General features: G+C 45.7%; 1 protein-coding gene across 4 annotated transcripts in view; it reads right to left on the bottom strand.

Annotated features, from left to right (window-relative positions):
* Positions 1-1,694: 1,694 nt before the first annotated feature.
* LOC134867657 (zinc finger E-box-binding homeobox 2-like) overlaps positions 1,695-17,890 on the bottom strand; it is a 47,136-nt gene continuing 30,940 nt past the window's right edge. The window contains exons 3-11 of one of the 4 annotated variants that reach the window (XM_063888384.1): positions 16,367-16,591; positions 16,178-16,222; positions 14,952-15,143; positions 14,530-14,750; positions 13,707-13,812; positions 11,353-12,977; positions 10,497-10,566; positions 8,661-8,732; positions 1,695-4,163 (exon numbers count right to left, since the gene is read on the bottom strand). In XM_063888384.1, coding sequence (XP_063744454.1) covers positions 3,616-4,163; positions 8,661-8,732; positions 10,497-10,566; positions 11,353-12,977; positions 13,707-13,812; positions 14,530-14,750; positions 14,952-15,143; positions 16,178-16,222; positions 16,367-16,591 — 3,104 coding nt within the window. In that variant the 3' untranslated portion in view covers positions 1,695-3,615. Of the gene's footprint in view, positions 4,164-8,660; positions 8,733-10,418; positions 10,567-11,352; positions 12,978-13,706; positions 13,813-14,529; positions 14,751-14,951; positions 15,144-16,177; positions 16,223-16,366; positions 16,592-17,890 lie in introns of all 4 variants that reach the window. The other 3 variants (XM_063888381.1, XM_063888385.1, XM_063888383.1) reach the window with 3 other exon arrangements.

Below are 17,890 nucleotides of genomic sequence, written 5' to 3'. Positions count from 1 at the left end.
ATCGACATGTCTAGCAGCTAAAACCTAGCGAAATCTATTGAAAATAGATTTCAACGGACAATGTCAATTATCATCAAAATCTTTGGAAATATCTGGAATATCCCGAGACTAGTGGGACTTGGTTGGCAAGTAAGCCACATAGCGATCAGAATAACATCACAAAGAAGCGTATGCGAGAGTCCAGCATCAGTCCAAGCTGATATAGCAAGCTTGCTAACATCGCTAACGAGATGTCTTGCTAGAGGCTAACCCATAAACTGTCTATATATACAGTCTAGAGGCTAACCCTATCGAAATCTGTTGAAAATAGTTTCCCTCAGTTACAATAACAAACTAGCGAGTCACTTTCCGAACACAGTGAAACATAAAGCAAGTACAACACAGCACAAAGCAAGAACAGCAAATAAACTACTTACTAATCCAGCAGAAAGGTGGCAAGCTCTGAATCAAACTTGTACCCAAATGTTTCTTTCAGATCTCGCCAACGTGTATCAGACCCCCGATGGGCATGAAAGAGAGGCAAATCGTCATATTAAAAGTCATTCTAGCCGCTCAATTCTTTTCAAGCTGTTATTTTAAGGTACAAATGCTACATTGGATCGCTTTAAAGTAGTAGCTGTAAATGACCTTTAATATGATTAGAACATTACTTCATTTGTTGTTTTTATGTTTATCTATTTAGTTTCTGAACATTAGTTAAGGTCAGGTCATTATTTGTTATATATTAAGCAGACGTTATATTCAGTGCTTTTATTTTGAAAGCGTCTCGCCGAGACCTCATGAACATCCGGTGCTTCGGATTCTAACGGCAGTTGGAAAAGTGTGGCTTCAGTGCTGAAAGTGTGCCTAACTAAAGAGAAAGGAAAATACATGAAACGCACTAGCACCTGGCTAATAAGGGGCACAAGCTCATACGGTGTGTTCATACGGTGTGTTCATACGGTGCGTTCTTTAATGGATCACGGTTCGCAAATAAAGGAATATGAACCATCAGTTTGAGAGTTCGACCATCATTTAGCCGGGGACGCTACAGTAACCTCTGTCCATATGTTTCTATTTGGGTAGTAGAACCTGCAGAGAGGAGCTGGCAGGTTCAGGGCCAACAGTCCACAGGAGGACTTGTTCCTGATGTCAGGGAGATTTAAACTACAGAGCTACTATGGGCAGCAACACTGTAAATACTGACGATTCAACCAGCAAAACGCCCCCCGAAAAACTGGTAGTGGCCTGGCTGGGTGTATAAATCCAGTCCGGCCCTGAAGAGGTAACAAACAGTGTACACTTTGATAAACATGGGAGCAGCACATGTGGATGCCTGTTATTAGACTGTGTGAGTAGCCTAAGCGTGTTGAATGTGTCATTAATTAATCACAGGAGATATGATGGTTCACACTAATAGCACTGAGCTTGTTGTGCATGAGCAACTTCAGTAGATCCTTAAAGATGATACTTCCTCCTGACATGCACTGCTACTTTAAGATATAAGGGTAGCAGTGAGCACAGAAAGGCTGTTTAATCCTGATGTGATGATGCGAGAGGAGAGAAATGTGACGGTGACACGAGGACGCTAAAAACAGACCCTGTGTGTGTGTGTGTGTGTGTGTGTGTGTGTGTGTGTGTGTGTGTGTGTGTGTGTGTGTGTGTGTGTGTGTGTGTGTGTGTGTGTGTGTTAATGAACCAAACACAACAACAACAAGAATAACACATTTTATTAAAATTTAATTTGGCTACATTTAATGGAGCATGGTCATTTCCAAGAGAAATTAAGAATTCAACAACAACAACAACAACAACAATACTTCAGGCATTTCCTTCATCGTCACCTTCATCAGTCCTTGGTTCCTCCGCAGTGCGATCAATAAAGTGGATTTTTTTAAACTTAAAAAATACAGTGTTTTCACAATAATCATATAAAAGTTCCCCAAACTTAGAATTTCCTTTGATTTCAAAGGAAATAAAAGAATTTTCCAGAGAGGCATTTCACTTTACTGAAACATTTCTGTGAGGAACCACCACTGTAATCTACAGTAGGAAATAAATACCATTAGGAAATATAAAATGAGTCACATAAATAATACGGTAAATTCTCAAATAAAAACCAAAAAATACATTTCAGTTGGAAGATTTAACAAAACAAATTAATACTGACAAAAAATACTGTCATGGAACAAAATACATAGAATTGCACAAGAAAATGTAAACTAAGAGCTAACACTGAGCCACGCAGGTGAGACAGGTAACAGCACAGGTGTGTGAGGACAGTGGTGTGTGAGGACAGGTGTGTGTGTGAGGAAAAGTGTATGTCAGGACAGCACAGGTGTGTGTGTGAGGACAGGTGTGTACAGGGATGGCACTTCACAGGTGTGAGGGGGGGGGGGGCAAGGCTTTCTCTGGATAACCCACCTCCCTCCCTCTCCTCGTTAAGACTCACGTTGAAATTTTATTTTGAAAATCACACAGGTTTAATGTTCCTTCACATTAAAGGAAGTCGGAGGCCCAAGGTGGTGTGGTGAGTTTGCAAAGTAAACAGGGTCAAATAAAGGTCACAGTAAGAGACATTAAAAGGATAACACTGACAGGAAGTGGCCGTGTGTCCGTTTCCTCTTTTATTTTTTTATTTTTGTAGTGATTCTGGGCTTGAGTGCATTTTCCTGAAGTTGGGGCTTGAACACACGGGACACGTTAAGAACATGGTAGCACCACACGGCTTCAGGCCTTAACACTGTACATTAACACTGCTCACTATAACCAGCGGCATTACTACTTACTCTTTATTTCTTGCATAATGTGGATTTTTAAACAACCCCACCCAGCTTCCTGACTCAGCACTGTACAGAGGTATCGGGGTAATTAATCTTGATAACTCAATGAACTTTATTGCTAATCAGGTTTCACCCTTTGCATCACTTTTTAAATATCTGATCAAACCTGGAGCTGAGAAACGGTTTGAAGCAGAAATTCTCTCGTTTCATCGCTAAATGTAAATGATATTTCACTCTTATTCAGATTAATAAACCAGATGTACCTGTTTGAGATATCTAATGCTATCTTCTTTAGTGCCTTTTATCTGATAAATATCTGACGTAGTGACGACTCACTGAATTAATAGCAACATTGCTAACGTTAGCATGAGCTGCATGCCTAAAATAAGACATAGGTTATCATAGCATGTTAGCTAACGGTGGAAACAAGAGTTAGCTTTCAGGTTTGAACAAAAAACTGAAACTCTTAATGCTTCTCTCTTTTAAACAAAGGACTATGGTCTGATTAACAGTTTGGAGGATTAAAGTCAGAAAATAGTGAAACATGTAAAGCGATGGATTTGTTGATCAAGTTCCTTTTGTTTTAGAGCAACAACATTCAAATAACGAGGTTTCATTTCTGCAGAACCTGATGAATGTTCTACGTCACGTTTCGACTTTCGTTCTGCTTCTTGTTAACCAGCACAGTAAATGTAAAAGAATTCTGCAGTTCTTTTCTGATATTTGATTTCTGTAAATTAGGAGAAGATGAACTATAATGATGGTTGGATTACAAAATAAAAGTCTCATCTCTCTCTGCTCCCCTCAGCGTCCCAGTACAGCCCCTTCAAAACAAAGCATGTTCCCTCTTGTCTCAGTCCTCCTGGTCCGACCTCCCGTCTGTCTTCCTTTCTCCTGAACTCTTTTCTCTCAGCGAATCCTTGCCTTCCGCAGACTCCCTCCGGCCTCCTTCCTCCCCCTCCTTTTCCTCGCCTCCCTCCCTGAAAATCGCTTCCAGTCTGTCCTCTTCCCCCCTCAGGAGGGTGTCTCTGCCCTCTGGTTCCTCCTCGGGGTCCCGGTACTCTTCCCCCTGCAGGATAGCATTATTGAGACCTGGTTCTTCTGGTTCCTCTGGGTAAGGGTATCTCCCCCCCCCCTGCAGGAGGACCCTCCTCATCAGCAGCTGGGTGTCCTTCCCCCCCCCGGCCTCCCTCACGGCGGCTTCCCTCTCCTCGGCCTCCCTCTTGCAGTAGGAGTACCGGTGGTTCATGTGTTGGGAGTAGGATCCGGAGTGGGAGAACCTTTTCCCGCACTTGTCACACTGGTAGGGCTTCTCTCCGGAGTGCAGGCGGGAGTGCTCGATCAGGTGGTGCTTGTGTTTGAACGCCTTCTGACAGATCTCACACTGATGGGGGCGCTTACCTGTAACACACACAGCGAGGGGGGGTGAGCACCATACACATATAACATATAATATAATTAAAAATAAAAAGTGCATCCAGAAGACAAACAGTCAGGAATATCCAGATACAAACTTTATGAAAACCTTCTCCACTGGTAGTACAGCATAATAACACGTACACTGTATGTCAGGGGTATTCAATTACAATTCAAAGAGGTCCAGTTACTAAAATTTCCTGCCAGCAAAGGTTCGAATCTTATATTGTCACTCGAAATAGTGTACTCTGATGTCAATAAAATCAACAACGTACGTACATTTCTATATCATTTATTGTCAAAGTGTTTTCAAAGAATATAGGCTACTTTTGACATGCCGATAAGTCTGAACTTGTATGTCTTTACTACATTTCAAGTGCCAGACAACAGAGACAAAGACCTTTAAAGCTGCCCACCCCCTTTTTTAAACAAGTATTAATACATTTCAAATAAAATAACACAGGAACCTTAGGCTAATGCCTAATGTAAAATAGAACAGGGCAGAATTGACTGAATCAAAGAATAGTGCAGAGCTTTGAGCAGCTCCCTTTCTCCTGTCTCCTTTCCGGAGACACAAAGGTTTAGAACTGGCTGCAGGCAGAACGAACATGTATTGGTCCGTCCATTCATCTTTAAAAGTTCGGTTTTCACCATCTACTTTTCTCACTTTTGAGCAAGCCATTTTCTCTCATCTCCTCTCTCTCGCTTTTCTCTGGCGCTGAAAGGCAAACAATCGATTTGATTGGCTTGGTTATTAATGACGCTCCTGTCGTATTAACTAGATTATCTGCGCATGCACAAATGATTTATCTTTTTATTAATATTAGAACTTTAACGGGTCCGGGCAGAACCGTCAATGGGTCTGGACCCGGACCGCGGTCCGCCATTTGGTGATGCCTGCTGTATATGATATATATATTATATAGGTGGACAAATAAATGGTAGGTGAGACTCAGACTAGCGCGTTAGCGCGTTAGCGCGTTAGTGTGTCCTCTCAGACTGATCCTCTGTCAACTGAGAGGACACATCATTTCTCTATGCTGAGACACTGACATCAGAGCACCGGATTTAAACTGCCATAACACCGCCCACACACACACACACACACACACACACACACACACACACACACACACACACACACACACACACACACACACACACACACACACGCACACACACCTGGATTTACTACGACTCTATATGAGATTTCTTCATCTGACTGACAGCAGGCTGCCAGCGACACACTGAATGCCAGCCAAACATTCAGCCCACACACATATACAATCAGACACACACACACACACACACGCTTGCACACACACACACACACACACACACACACACACACACACACACACACACACACACACACACACACACACACACACACACACACACACACACACACTCGGTGCAGCAGAAATAACCGGGACGTTTCATTCATGATGAGTTACGTGTGTGTGTGTGTGTGTGTGTGTGGGGGGGGGTGATGTAATTGGTTGCAACAGGCGAAGGTGGAGCAGCTGCTGCTCAGGTGAACTTTCATATTTATATTCAGATCCGATTCAGAGGACAGAAGTCTTTAACGACCCCCCCAGATATCACACACAAATCACAGCCGAAACTCCGCGAGGTGTTAACCTTGAGGTTAAACACTAATACCCTGTTTGCTGCTCAGATATATAAATATACAGTTAAATATATTTCCATTGGATCGCCACACAGAAACAGAAACACCCAATCCCCCTCCTCTCAGTTTTATATTAGTGTTTATGATGAAGATGTGCCTCCCCCCTGCTGAAAGAACAACGGTTTAGGATTCACAGCAGAAACACAGAGACTTTCTGTGATGAATCATTAACACTATAATCTGCTCTCCAGCCACTCATACATATTCATGAAGACGTATAACAATAATACTTATGATCATTTCATTAATGTAGTTCAAGAAGAAGAACACTATTAGAATAAGCTTCCTCCATTGCAGCCTTAGCACACGTTAGCTCACGTGAGAGGATTCACAAAAAGAGTCCTTTATATTTTCTGACATATTTATATAATGAAAAAAGATCCATATATATAAAGATATGTTAACTATAAGAACACAGAGCTAACTGTCACAGCCTGCGTTGGTTTTCTGTTTTCAGTCTGCCTTTTTTTGCCCCTTTTTGATTCAAAGACTATCCGTCATTCCGACTCCGTGGTCACGCAGAGGCTCGTGAACCTTTGGAAGTTCTCTGTGGGGATGTCGGATACGCAATGCAGTTCACCGCCCGATCAGTATGCATCGCTACGCAAAATGACCTAATCTCACGACGTCTATCGTGAAAGACGTTGAGTGTTTCCCTTCCGGCTCCGCTCCACACAGGGAACCATGGCCAGGCATCTCTGTTATAGCACTGGCGAAGTGTAAAAAGCCTACAGTTACAATCAGGGCCGTAGCACCAAATTCTGGGCCCATACGCAAAAAGTCCCGATGGGCCCCCTACCCCCTCAACTCACACACTCCCCACCCGCCCGTCTGCCAAGGGCCTTACCCCCCACCACAATGGCTATATCTAACCATTATGATTTAACCATAATTCACAAGTCTACTTAAGCTACTGTATAAGAAAACACAACCACACAAGACTGTATTTACCCCTTATACTTATTAGAGAACCAGAATGTGGCATACCTTGAAATATAATAGTAATCATAAAAGCAAACAAACAAAACGTGACTCAATAGTCATTTTCATGTGAAGAAACAAAAAAGGCAAACAGATTTCAGAATCAGAATCTTTGCACAAATATTCCGGTTTACTCTGCAGAAAATGCCCACTGACGGGTCTTCTTGCTGGCAGAATCACTGAGGAGTTCCTTAAAGTCCAATGCTCTTGCCAATGTGCTTTCAATGGAGAGAAGAGCAAGACTGTTCAGTCTACCTTGGCACATGGTGGACCTCAAGTAGTTTTTAACCAGTTTCATCTTGCTGAAAGCACGTTCTCCGCCAGCAACGCTTACAGGTAAGGTGCAGAAAATCCTCAATGCAATGCAGATTTCTCCAAAAATGCTCTGTAACTGCAGCTTATATATGGCATTGAGGAGCTGAAGAGGTGACAGGTTGTGAGGAAATGTGATGTTCGATTGACTGTAGCACTTTAACCCACACAGTAAGCAAAATCACTGCATCAAAGGTGTGGAAATAGGTTTTTAAACTATTTGCCTCCGATTGGGCATCACTTGTCAGATTGCATGTGCTTATAACACATTCCAGTGCAACCAGAATAGAGGGCAAACGAGTTGCCACGGCTTTGACAGCATCAATCTTGGCACTCCATCTAGTGTCCGAGGGACGATGAAGTGAGCATCCAGTTTCTTTCTTGAGGATTGCCCATCGCTCTGGACTGGCACTGAAGAAATTGTAGAGACGATTTACAAAGCCAAAAAATGCTGCTACCTCAGTGCTCGACTGAGCTGCATGTACACCCACCAAATTGAGTGTATGAGCGGCACACAGGGAGTACAAGGCAAATGGAGTGTGTTAATCTTCCCTTTTTGTGTTGCCTTATCATTTCCAAGTGGCTGTGTAAAACGTTATCATAACGGGCCAGCAACTCCAATGTACCAAGAAAATTCCCATTATGGACATCACCTAAATCTGTAGTGTTGCCTCTAAAAGCCAGGTTCCTTGATGCCAAATGAAGGGTCACATCTAAAAGCCTCTCCAGAAGCAGCCTATTCTTCTCTATTTCCCCTTGCATCTGTTTTTGAAGATGCCCATCAACTCCACTGGCTGTCAAAAGTGAGTGCTGAAGGTTCTTCCATTTTAAATAGCACTGTTTATGGGACATGCCTGTCTCGTGCTCTGGAAGTTTTTTGTACATGTAATTCCATTTAATGTGCTCCAATGTATATCCATCCTTGCTGTTTAGGGCACTTGTGGATGGCTTTGACAGCTCATGGGAAAACAGTAGGCATGGAATGCAATAAAGAGCCTTGGCACTCTCACTGTGAATACGCCAATCTCTTCTGATTTGCTCACGGCCATTTGGCGACTTTACATATTGAAGATATATTGGAAAGGGTCTACCCTCCATATCTGTCGGTGTCAATGTGTTGAGTTTTTCTTTATTTGCCAGTGCACATACAATTATTTCCCTCTGGTGTTTATCTAACATCTCTGGCCATAATCCTGGATCTTCTGGACAGAACTGTTCGGCTTCACCCTGACTACGTGTTACCTCTTCTGTCCCCTGTCCGTCCTCCTCTCTATCCTGAATGCAACCTTCATGTTCGCTGTCTTCTCTTTCACTATCACTTCCACCATCTTCTCTCACTTCTTCTCTATCTACATCAGGCTCCTCTGTGGGAGCATGAAGTATAATCAACATTAGTCTCTTATCAATTATTGCCAGATACACTGACACCCTGTTGCTGCAGTCATTCAAGTCATAGTCAATAGTTTCATTTTTGCTTTCATGTTGAACTAGCTCACCTTGTCTCAAGTCTGCATCAGTGGATGATGGGGGGCTTGTTGCAGCTGCAGGACCACTTTCTGTGGCAGTTTCTGGAATGTGTTTCACAAATGATGTTTTAGCAGGCAGCTAGGATGGATGTTGGCCATTGTGTAAGCTAATATCAGGACGTCTGGGAACTACCTTATGCTATTAGTATCCATCATGTAGCCAGCATAATAACGGCTTAGTATTCATTTCATATTTGCTTGCTTCAAATCAGTAGCCTTCTGTTGCAATATAATGTTCACTTTATGTATCCTTTATGCCAACTTAACCAAGGCCTTATTGAAAGTGTAGCTCTTGGATCGCCTCTGCTTATTTTAGCAACGATAACGGAGGACGTATGTTACCTAATGATGCCGTTTCATCTTGTGTGTTTAAACGTTTGTGCTCACCTTTCTTTGCAAAGAAGTTCGTCAGAACTTGACTTCCTTCAATTTGCCTCCTCTCCCTGTCTTTTCTCTCCTTTCTCTTTTGAGAACCAGACTTACATTTTTTACGCTCTGACATCTTGCATATCACCGACACCGACACCGAGTCACCGTAAACATCAAGGTGCAATTGCCAAACTCCGACCGTGTGGACTGAACCATCTTGCGCTTTTCTCAAGGGGTGTTCACATTAGTGTAGTGACAGCAGATTTTACTTTTTTGGAATAATATACCATACAATTTATAAAAACGAATACGTTAAGCTTGCATTTAGATTGATATTTCTCATGAAATTTAGTTGAACAACAACAAAAAATACTTTGAAAAAATAAATAATCTAAACTTCCCATGGGCCCCCCTCTGCCTTGGGCCCCCCCACAGCTGTGGTGTTTTACCCCCCCTGTGCGACGGCCCTGGTTACAATGACAGAAGAAACGGGCAGTTGTATTTATCACATCTAAAATGCAGGCACATTTATCGTCAATTATCTCGTATGTTGTTTGCAAAATGAATGAGTTGTCCCTCTCTGATCACAGCCTATTGCTAGCGTGGAAGCTCGCCGACACAATGTTAACAACCAGTGACCTTATCGTTTACCGACCAATCACAACCCTTGCGGTCTCCGCGAGTCTCCGTCTCCTCGACGTATAGTTAGGAATTTTGGCCGGCGCACGCAAGGCTACGGAGAGTGTCTCCGGGAGGGTTTCCGACGACCGAGAGGGCTCTCCGTGGCTCTCCGTAGCCTTTGACGGACGACCATAAATTAGGTTTGAGACTCTTAAGAGTCCTATTTTCTTGCTGGTGCCAGTGGTTTTTTGCATGATACTAACAGCATATATAAAAAACAACTTTTATTGTGCTAACAATACTGAGCTATCAAAGTTGAAAAGACGTAGCCATTGCTAACTAGTTAGCATCATGCAGAGGTGCCTCACAGGGATTTAGCACACATAAGCATAAATTAGCACACATTAGCATACGTTAGCACACATTAGCATACGTTAGCACACATTAGCATACGTTAGCAAACGTCAGCTAGCTCACTTGATCGCACACGGATCATAGGCAGCAGGTAAAGAAACGTTTTGTGTTTTTTAAACCCATTTATCTTTGCTAATAATGGTTTTATGTAAATGTAATTTTTATTTTCAGACATATTTTAACATCACAAATACTAGAGAGCGGGGGTGGGGGTGGGGGGCTACGTGAACAGATACAATATATGGGGGGTTAAAGAAGTTGTGATGGGACATCAGAGGGGTGGGGTGGGGGGGGGTGTAATTTAAGTGTTGATGGGATATATACCTGTGTGCTCATATTTGTGTCTGAGGAGGGAACTGGTCTTCTGGAATGTTTTGTCGCAGAGTTCACAGGCGTACGTACCGCTTTCTGTCTTCTTCAGCTTCCTGTCTGACACATCGTCCAGCAGGAAGTCCCCTCCAGGCAGCTCCACCTGCACACACACACACACACACACACACACACACACACACACACACACACACACACACACACACACACACACACACACACCCTTTAGTTCCTGAAAATCCCACACCTGTCAGGCCCCCCCCAGATCCACAGTCTGGACAGAGCTTATAGGTAAGTCCCTAAAACAGGGGGGACAGACATATGGGGGGGGTTAAAGGTGAACAACAGGTGTTTGTGAGGAACAACACAGTCTCTCTGTGGGGGGTCCCAGATATATCTTAATAAAGAGCTTATCTTAAAGTGTTTGTCCCAAAATAGAAACACAAATACTGCATGTAAATCTAAACCCGTATGCACAAATGTAGATTTATGCACTTTAAGATATCTTTATGTTGTGGCGTCTGATGGAAGAACGCCTTCTCTCCTCGGGTGCTGTGCACCTCCTGGTCTTCAGATGTCGGTTCAAACTGTTGCATTTGATTAAGTTGAAAATTGATTGAAATGATTTCCTTACTGAATGTTTATTCTCTCAGTTTTCGGACATAATCAACATGCAGACTGGTAATTCATCTTATAGGTTTCCAGCCAAACATCCCTCATTTAGGGTGTCAAGTGTCTGTTTAGCCTCTCTGTACGGGGGTGCAGCTGGTTTCAGAGGTTCAGGGTTTGTGGTTCTCAAACTGTGGTGGTTTTGTTATATTCAGCCCCACAGACCCTTCAGTAATCCCCCCCACCACGTATAACTACTTTAGACACGTTCTCACACATCTGTGAGGACTTCAATGACAGTATCTGAGATCTGGTTTACCTGGAAGCAGGGTTTCCGTTGGTACTTCCTCCTCTGCTGGATCTCATTGAAGGAGCTGAAACTGTAGGCCATGTGGGGCAGGAAGCTCAGGGGGTCCAGCCCCGGGTACGAACTGAGGCCCGGGACCTGGCCCGAGGACAGGAAGCTGGGTGGAGGGAACGCTCCGTTAAGGGGCAGCGAGGTGTAGACCGGACCCCCGGAGAAAGGTTTCATCCCAAACAGGGGACTGGAGCCCCCCACCCCCTCTGACACCAGGACCTCCTTCTTGATGTGGACCAGATGACCCTCCTCATTGAACCCGTTGAACCGGGGCCTCTTGGACAGCAGCTTCTGGACCAGGTGTTTGGGCAGGGACAGATCCAGAGGGGAGTCCCCGAGGGGGTCCTCTGAGACCAGGCTGTTGGGGGTGTAGGAGCTGGAGGTTTTGGAGGACGTGGAGGACAGGTTGAGGGGGGAGGGAGTGTTGGTCCTCAGGGGGTCCAGAGGGTCTCTGTCCCCCCCGGTCGGCCTAGAGGTCTTACTGAGTCTATGGGAGGCGTCTCCGTTAGCAAAGTGCATCACGGGGGACGGGCGGAGGTCGGGGGTCGGGGTCTTCCTCTTCAGACCCCCTCCCTGCTGGCTTTGGTTCTTCCACTGGGAGAACCACTCCCTCACAAAGTCCTGCGGGAGGCCCACTGCGAGGGAGATCTGGACCAGCTGGTCGTGGCTGGGCTCTGTGTTCAGATCGAAGTAGTTCTTCAGCAGGGAGAACTGGCCTTTGAAGGGGTGGGGCTGGCTGGGGGCAGTCTCGGTGGTGGACCCCTCAGGGGGGCTGCTGTCAGGCTGCAGGACCGCCTGGATCTCCTGGTTCTTCCGGCACAGGTAACGTTCGTGCTGGTGCAGCGGGATGGGCCCCAGGAAGGATTGCTTACAGAACTGGCAGCAGAACAGGTACTGGTTCTGCCCGTCTGGCTCCCCCCCCTCTGGGTGGTTGGTCTTCTCCTTCTTGAAGACCAAATTCCTCTTGGACTCAATGAGGCTCCTGGCCTCATTCACCTTCTTCATCGTGAAGTCCATGATGGTCTTGGTGGGACTGTCCCCCCCCTCCATCTGGTCCCCCAGCTCCTTCATGTAGGCCCGGAGCTTCTTGACCTCCTCCGGGTTCCCGTCCACCTTCTGCCGGCTAACTGTGTTGTCCACGATCTGGAGCACCTTCTGGACCTCGCACAGGTTCCCCAGGGAGAAGCCCAGCAGGTCCAGCCCCGCTCGGCCACCCAGGCCCTGCAGGGGGTTCTGGGAGGAGCTGTGGACCCCCTCATTCAAGTAGACCCCTGGACCCCCAAACCCTTGCTGGGAGGCCATCAGTAGCCGGTACTCATTGAAATCCAGCGGCTCAGCCTTGATGTCAGGCTGCTGGTCTGGGGGATCGACGGGCCCTCGGGTCTCCAGCTTGTGTCTCAGCTGTGCAAGGGCTGGGCTCCCCGGGGAGGAGGTACTGGAGCTGGGGGAGGATCCTGGTCTGGATCCAGGTTTGGATCCAGTCTGGGAGATCAGGCCGATACACTTCCTGCTGCTGATGTGGGAGCTGTAAGATCCGGAGTGAGAGAATCGCTTCTTACAGTGAGAGCACTCGTATGGTTTCTCCCCTGAAACACAAACATCAGTCAGTCAGTCAGTCAACCAATCATTCAATCAGTCAGCCAATCATTCAATCAGTCAGCCAATCATTCAATCAGTCAACCAATCATTCAATCAGTCAGCCAATCACAGTTTATTTACAAAGCCCAATATCACACATTTTAGATTTGTCTCAGGGGACAGATCATGAATACAACACCCTCTGTCCTTAGGCCCTCACATCAAACAACTGCTGAGGAAAAACTGATGGAACCCCCCAGTTACTGAGGACAAACCGAAGGAACCCCCCAGTTACTGAGGACAAACCGAAGGAACCCCCCAGTTACTGAGGACAAACTGAAGGAACCCCCCCAGTTACTGAGGACAAACTGAAGGAACCCCCCAGTTACTGAGGACAAACTGAAGGAACCCCCCAGTTACTGAGGACAAACTGAAGGAACCCCCCAGTTACTGAGGACAAACTGAAGGAACCCCCCAGTTACTGAGGACAAACTGAAGGAACCCCCCAGTTACTGAGGACAAACTGAAGGAACCCCCCAGTTACTGAGGACAAACTGAAGGAACCCCCCAGTTACTGAGGACAAACTGAAGGAACCCCCCAGTTACTGAGGAGAAACTCCCTACATGGGGTATCAACATCATTATCTGAAACTGGTTCAGGATCCAGTCCGCCTGCAGACTGGGCTCTTAGATCTATTCCTAGACGAAGTGGTTTTAGGGTTTTTGAGGGAACTCACCGCTGTGGATGCGCAGGTGCTCCTTCAGGTGATGCTTGTATTTGAAGGCTTTCCCACACTCGCTGCATTTGAACTTCCTGTTTCCTGCCGCCTCACCGAGCAGCGACTGCAGATACACACTCTGATTAACACCTGGATAAACTCCTGGTTTATATCATTGAAAATGTCTGAGAAGATCTCAACAAAGACAGGGTTCTGAATCGTGTGTAGAAGGTCTTTAAATGTATTCACTCCTCTCAGGTAATTTGCTTTCTGATTCACATGTGGTGTGTGAGCCACAGCAGGGGTAGAAGTGAGAAGACTTGGTTTCTCCGGTTTTGAAGGGATAGCTCAGGTTAGCAGCTTGGCTGTTGCTTGATTTATTTTTTTGTTAAATTCAGGGTACTTGTCTTGGAAGATGTGTTTGTTTTGACGGCCTTGTCATGAAGTCTGAAGACAATACAAACTGCTAAATTAGGAGTGGGTAGGTTCCCCTGGACCGGGGCAAAAGTCTTTCAAATTCAAAAAGATGATTAATCCCAGGTTTAAATATAAACATACATTTAGATGTTATTTTAATAATTATGTCCTTTCTACATAAATGATCCAGGTGGTCAGTGGTGTGTGTACAGTGTGTGGGTAATGGTGTAACTGGAGGACACAGATTAAGAGGTGTTTATGGGATTACATTGTTTAAAGCTGTCTGGGGGGGCAGGTGACTGAGTCTCGTTACGGGGGGATAATTGGATAATTGACTGAGAGCGTCTCGTTACCAGATTACTGATGATCACCCTAACTGTGTGTGTGTGCATGTGTGTGTGTGTGTGTCTGTGTGTCTGTGTACCTGCTCTGTGGTTGGTCGGTGGTTGGTCATGTGACGCTCCAGGTGAGCTCGGTGACTGAAGGTGTCGCTGCAGGTGGGGCAGCTGAGTCTCTCTCTCTCCTGGATGTTCTCATGTCGGTACCGGATGTGTTCCTTCAGAGAGGAGAGGCGTTTGTATCCTCGATCACAGTACGGACAGGTGAGCAGCGCCGAGAAGTCGTCTGTCGAACCTGAGAGGAGATCTGAGGGGGGAGGGTCAGGGGACAACAAACTTAAAGGTCTCCTTTTATACTACATTTGAACAATATATTGTAGGGCTATATCCAGGCCCGGCCCTGTCCCGCCCTAGGCAAGATTATAGCTTGCACCCCAATCTTTTATTTTCAGATTTGATTTTATATTATTTTAGTTTTGATCTTCATATTCTTTGTTTCTGGTCTCACCGTGCTCGCTCTCGTCCTGCCCGGCGGCCTCAGGTGTTCCCTGGCGTATCAGCTCCTCTGGGGCTTCTGGGTAAATGATGGCGGTGTTGCTGCGCTGCAGGTACTCGGTGATGTTTGCCGGGTGACCGTCTCCATCGCCATCCTGGTTACGGTTCAGGAAGAAGTCATCGAGCTCCGAGACGTCCAGATGCTCTGCTCAGGAAACAAGAACACGGTGAGTTCATGAGACATCTAAAGAATATAACACGTAGTCATCTGCATAAAAACACATGAGTATAATTAAACACAATATATGAACCAGAAACTGCTCCTACAGAGAATCATGGAGTTCCTCAGGGAAATGTACTCGGTCCTCTTCTGTTTTACTATACACGTTCACAAAACAACAACATATTTCAACACAACATTTAAATACCAACATCACCCAGTGAAAAACAACCACTCTATTCAACTAAGCCGACATATCCAGTTAATCAGCAAAAAATAATTATCATAACTAATTCAACTCCCCCCCAGCCTGAAACACCTCCATGGGAACCCTTTGTTTACTTCTGTAACATGGTGACATCACTGCGGGTACACTCACGCCCCTATTGTCTAGCGCTCTAACACATTGTACGTGATAGGCTAAGGGGCGGGACATCTCTAAGCTGTTGCCCAATCACAATAGAGCCGGCCAGCTAACCAATCAGAGCAGACTGTGCTCTGGTTTCAGACAGAGGGTGAAAAGAGGTGCTGCAGCACAGGCAGTATGAGACACATAAAGAGCTTCGTGTACATTAAAGCAGGGAGACATGTCTTATCTATGATGAGGGGACCCAGAGAGGCGCCCTGAGGGACGCCTTTACTAACTTGACAAAAACAGTTGGTTTGGAAACTAAAGCTCGACCTTCTTTCTTAACGACGAGCCGTAACGTCACATGAAAGTCATGAATCTGTTTCTCTTTCCTCTGTTGTCTGTTTGAGGACAGGAGTCACACAACTTGAATACCCATGAGTCAGCATGTGACACAGACTGAAACTGAATCGCTCAGCCCCTAAACTATTTGTCTCAACAACAAGCAATCTGCATATATAAAGAATTACAGAAAACAGGTGGTACAATTAAACTAACTCTTAAAACAAAGGTTGATTATTCAACCAATAGGAGAAAGCTAATGTTCCTTATAGCTTTTGTAAATACAACTATATTTGATGTCTTGTTTGTGATGATGGAAGTATCTCACCTGCACTGATTCCCTCCTCAGCCTCACACTCCTCTCTCCTGTCACCTTTAATAACAAAATATCATATATTATATATAGTAATATGAAGCATGTCTTTATATGAGTGTCCCTGAATATAATCACAAGATGTTTTCATACTGAAAGTGTCCTGAATCCACAAAATGAACACATTCAGAGTGAGTGGCTCACCGGTCCCGTCCAGGTGTGTGTTGGAGTCTCCTCTCCAAAGGGGGTCTTGCAGCCCCTCGCTGCCCCCCCCCTCTCTATATGACAGCAGGGCGGGGGCGACCCGGGGGGAAGGAACCTCATCCTCGCCCCCCCTCCCCACTCCTCCCCCATTAGGGAGGTCATCAGAAAGGGTCCGGTCGTCCTTTCCCGTCTCAGAGCCCGACGGCACGTGATCATAACTGGACACTGGAACACAGAACACAGCCGGGTCGAATGAGGAGGTTTACTGGGGGGGGGGCAGCAGGACAGTGACTGGGGGATATGCAGCTGTGAGCTCAGCATCAGGACTGGAAACAGCCAGCCCGGAAACAGAGTGAAACAAACCCCGATCATCACATCAGAGCGAGACTCGCCTTCACCCAACACAACCGTGTACAAGTACTGCAGTAAAGGAAGAGCCACATGCAGTACTCCTCCTGTACTGCAGTACACATATTACTGCAGTACAGGAGGAGTACTGCAGTACAGGAGGAGTACTGCAGTACACATATTACTGCAGTACAGGAGGAGTACTGCAGTAAAGGGAGGAGTACTGCAGTACACATGTTACTGCAGTACAGGAGGAGTACTGCAGTAAAGGGAGGAGTACTACAGTACACATATTACTGCAGTACAGGAGGAGTACTGCAGTACACATATTACTGCAGTACAGGAGGAGTACTGCAGTAAAGGGAAGAGTACTACAGTACACATGTTACTGCAGTACAGGAGGAGTACTGCAGTAAAGGGAGGAGTACTGCAGTACACATGTTACTGCAGTAAAGGGAGGAGTACTACAGTACACATGTTACTGCAGTAAAGGGAGGAGTACTACAGTACACATGTTACTGCAGTACAGGAGGAGTACTGCAGTAACATGTGTACTGCAGTACAGGAGGAGTACTGCAGTACACATGTTACTGCAGTAAAGGGAGGAGTACTGCAGTAAAGGGAGGAGTACTACAGTACACATGTTACTGCAGTACAGGACGAGTACATTATATTTCAGTCCCAGGTCCACCGAAGACAACAACCACTAACGTTGATATATCAACAAACGAAAGACTTAAAACAACAACTTTTAATCCAACACCACTGACCAATAAAACCACAAAACCCTGCCGTGCCCCCCCCAGTGATCCTGCAGGGTTATGCTCCACCCCCCAGCAGGTCTGAATCTGATCTTTGTCTGCAGCCGACAACTGCACAACAGGTGCAGATTAAACAGATCTGCTGACCTGCTGAATACCAAGGGGGGATCTGTAACAGGAGTGTGATTCAGGATTTAGGGTCTGATCCGGGTAATACTGAGGGGGGGGGGCTCCCTGTGTGGCCGAGGAATATCAGGAGTTTAAATGATCTCACTGCCCCCCCCTGCCTTTGTGCTATAAGGCTGAGTTTCTTCACCGGGAACAACCCAGTGTGATGCAGCAGGGAGTGTGTGTGTGTGTGTGTGTGTGTGTGTGTGTGTGTGTGTGTGTGTGTGTGTGTGTGTGTGTGTGTGTG

This window comes from Eleginops maclovinus, chromosome 7, assembly GCF_036324505.1.
Source record: "Eleginops maclovinus isolate JMC-PN-2008 ecotype Puerto Natales chromosome 7, JC_Emac_rtc_rv5, whole genome shotgun sequence".
Classification (NCBI taxonomy): domain Eukaryota; kingdom Metazoa; phylum Chordata; class Actinopteri; order Perciformes; family Eleginopidae; genus Eleginops; species Eleginops maclovinus.
Note: the sequence above shows the minus strand (reverse complement) of the source record. Positions and strands in the feature narration are given on the sequence as shown.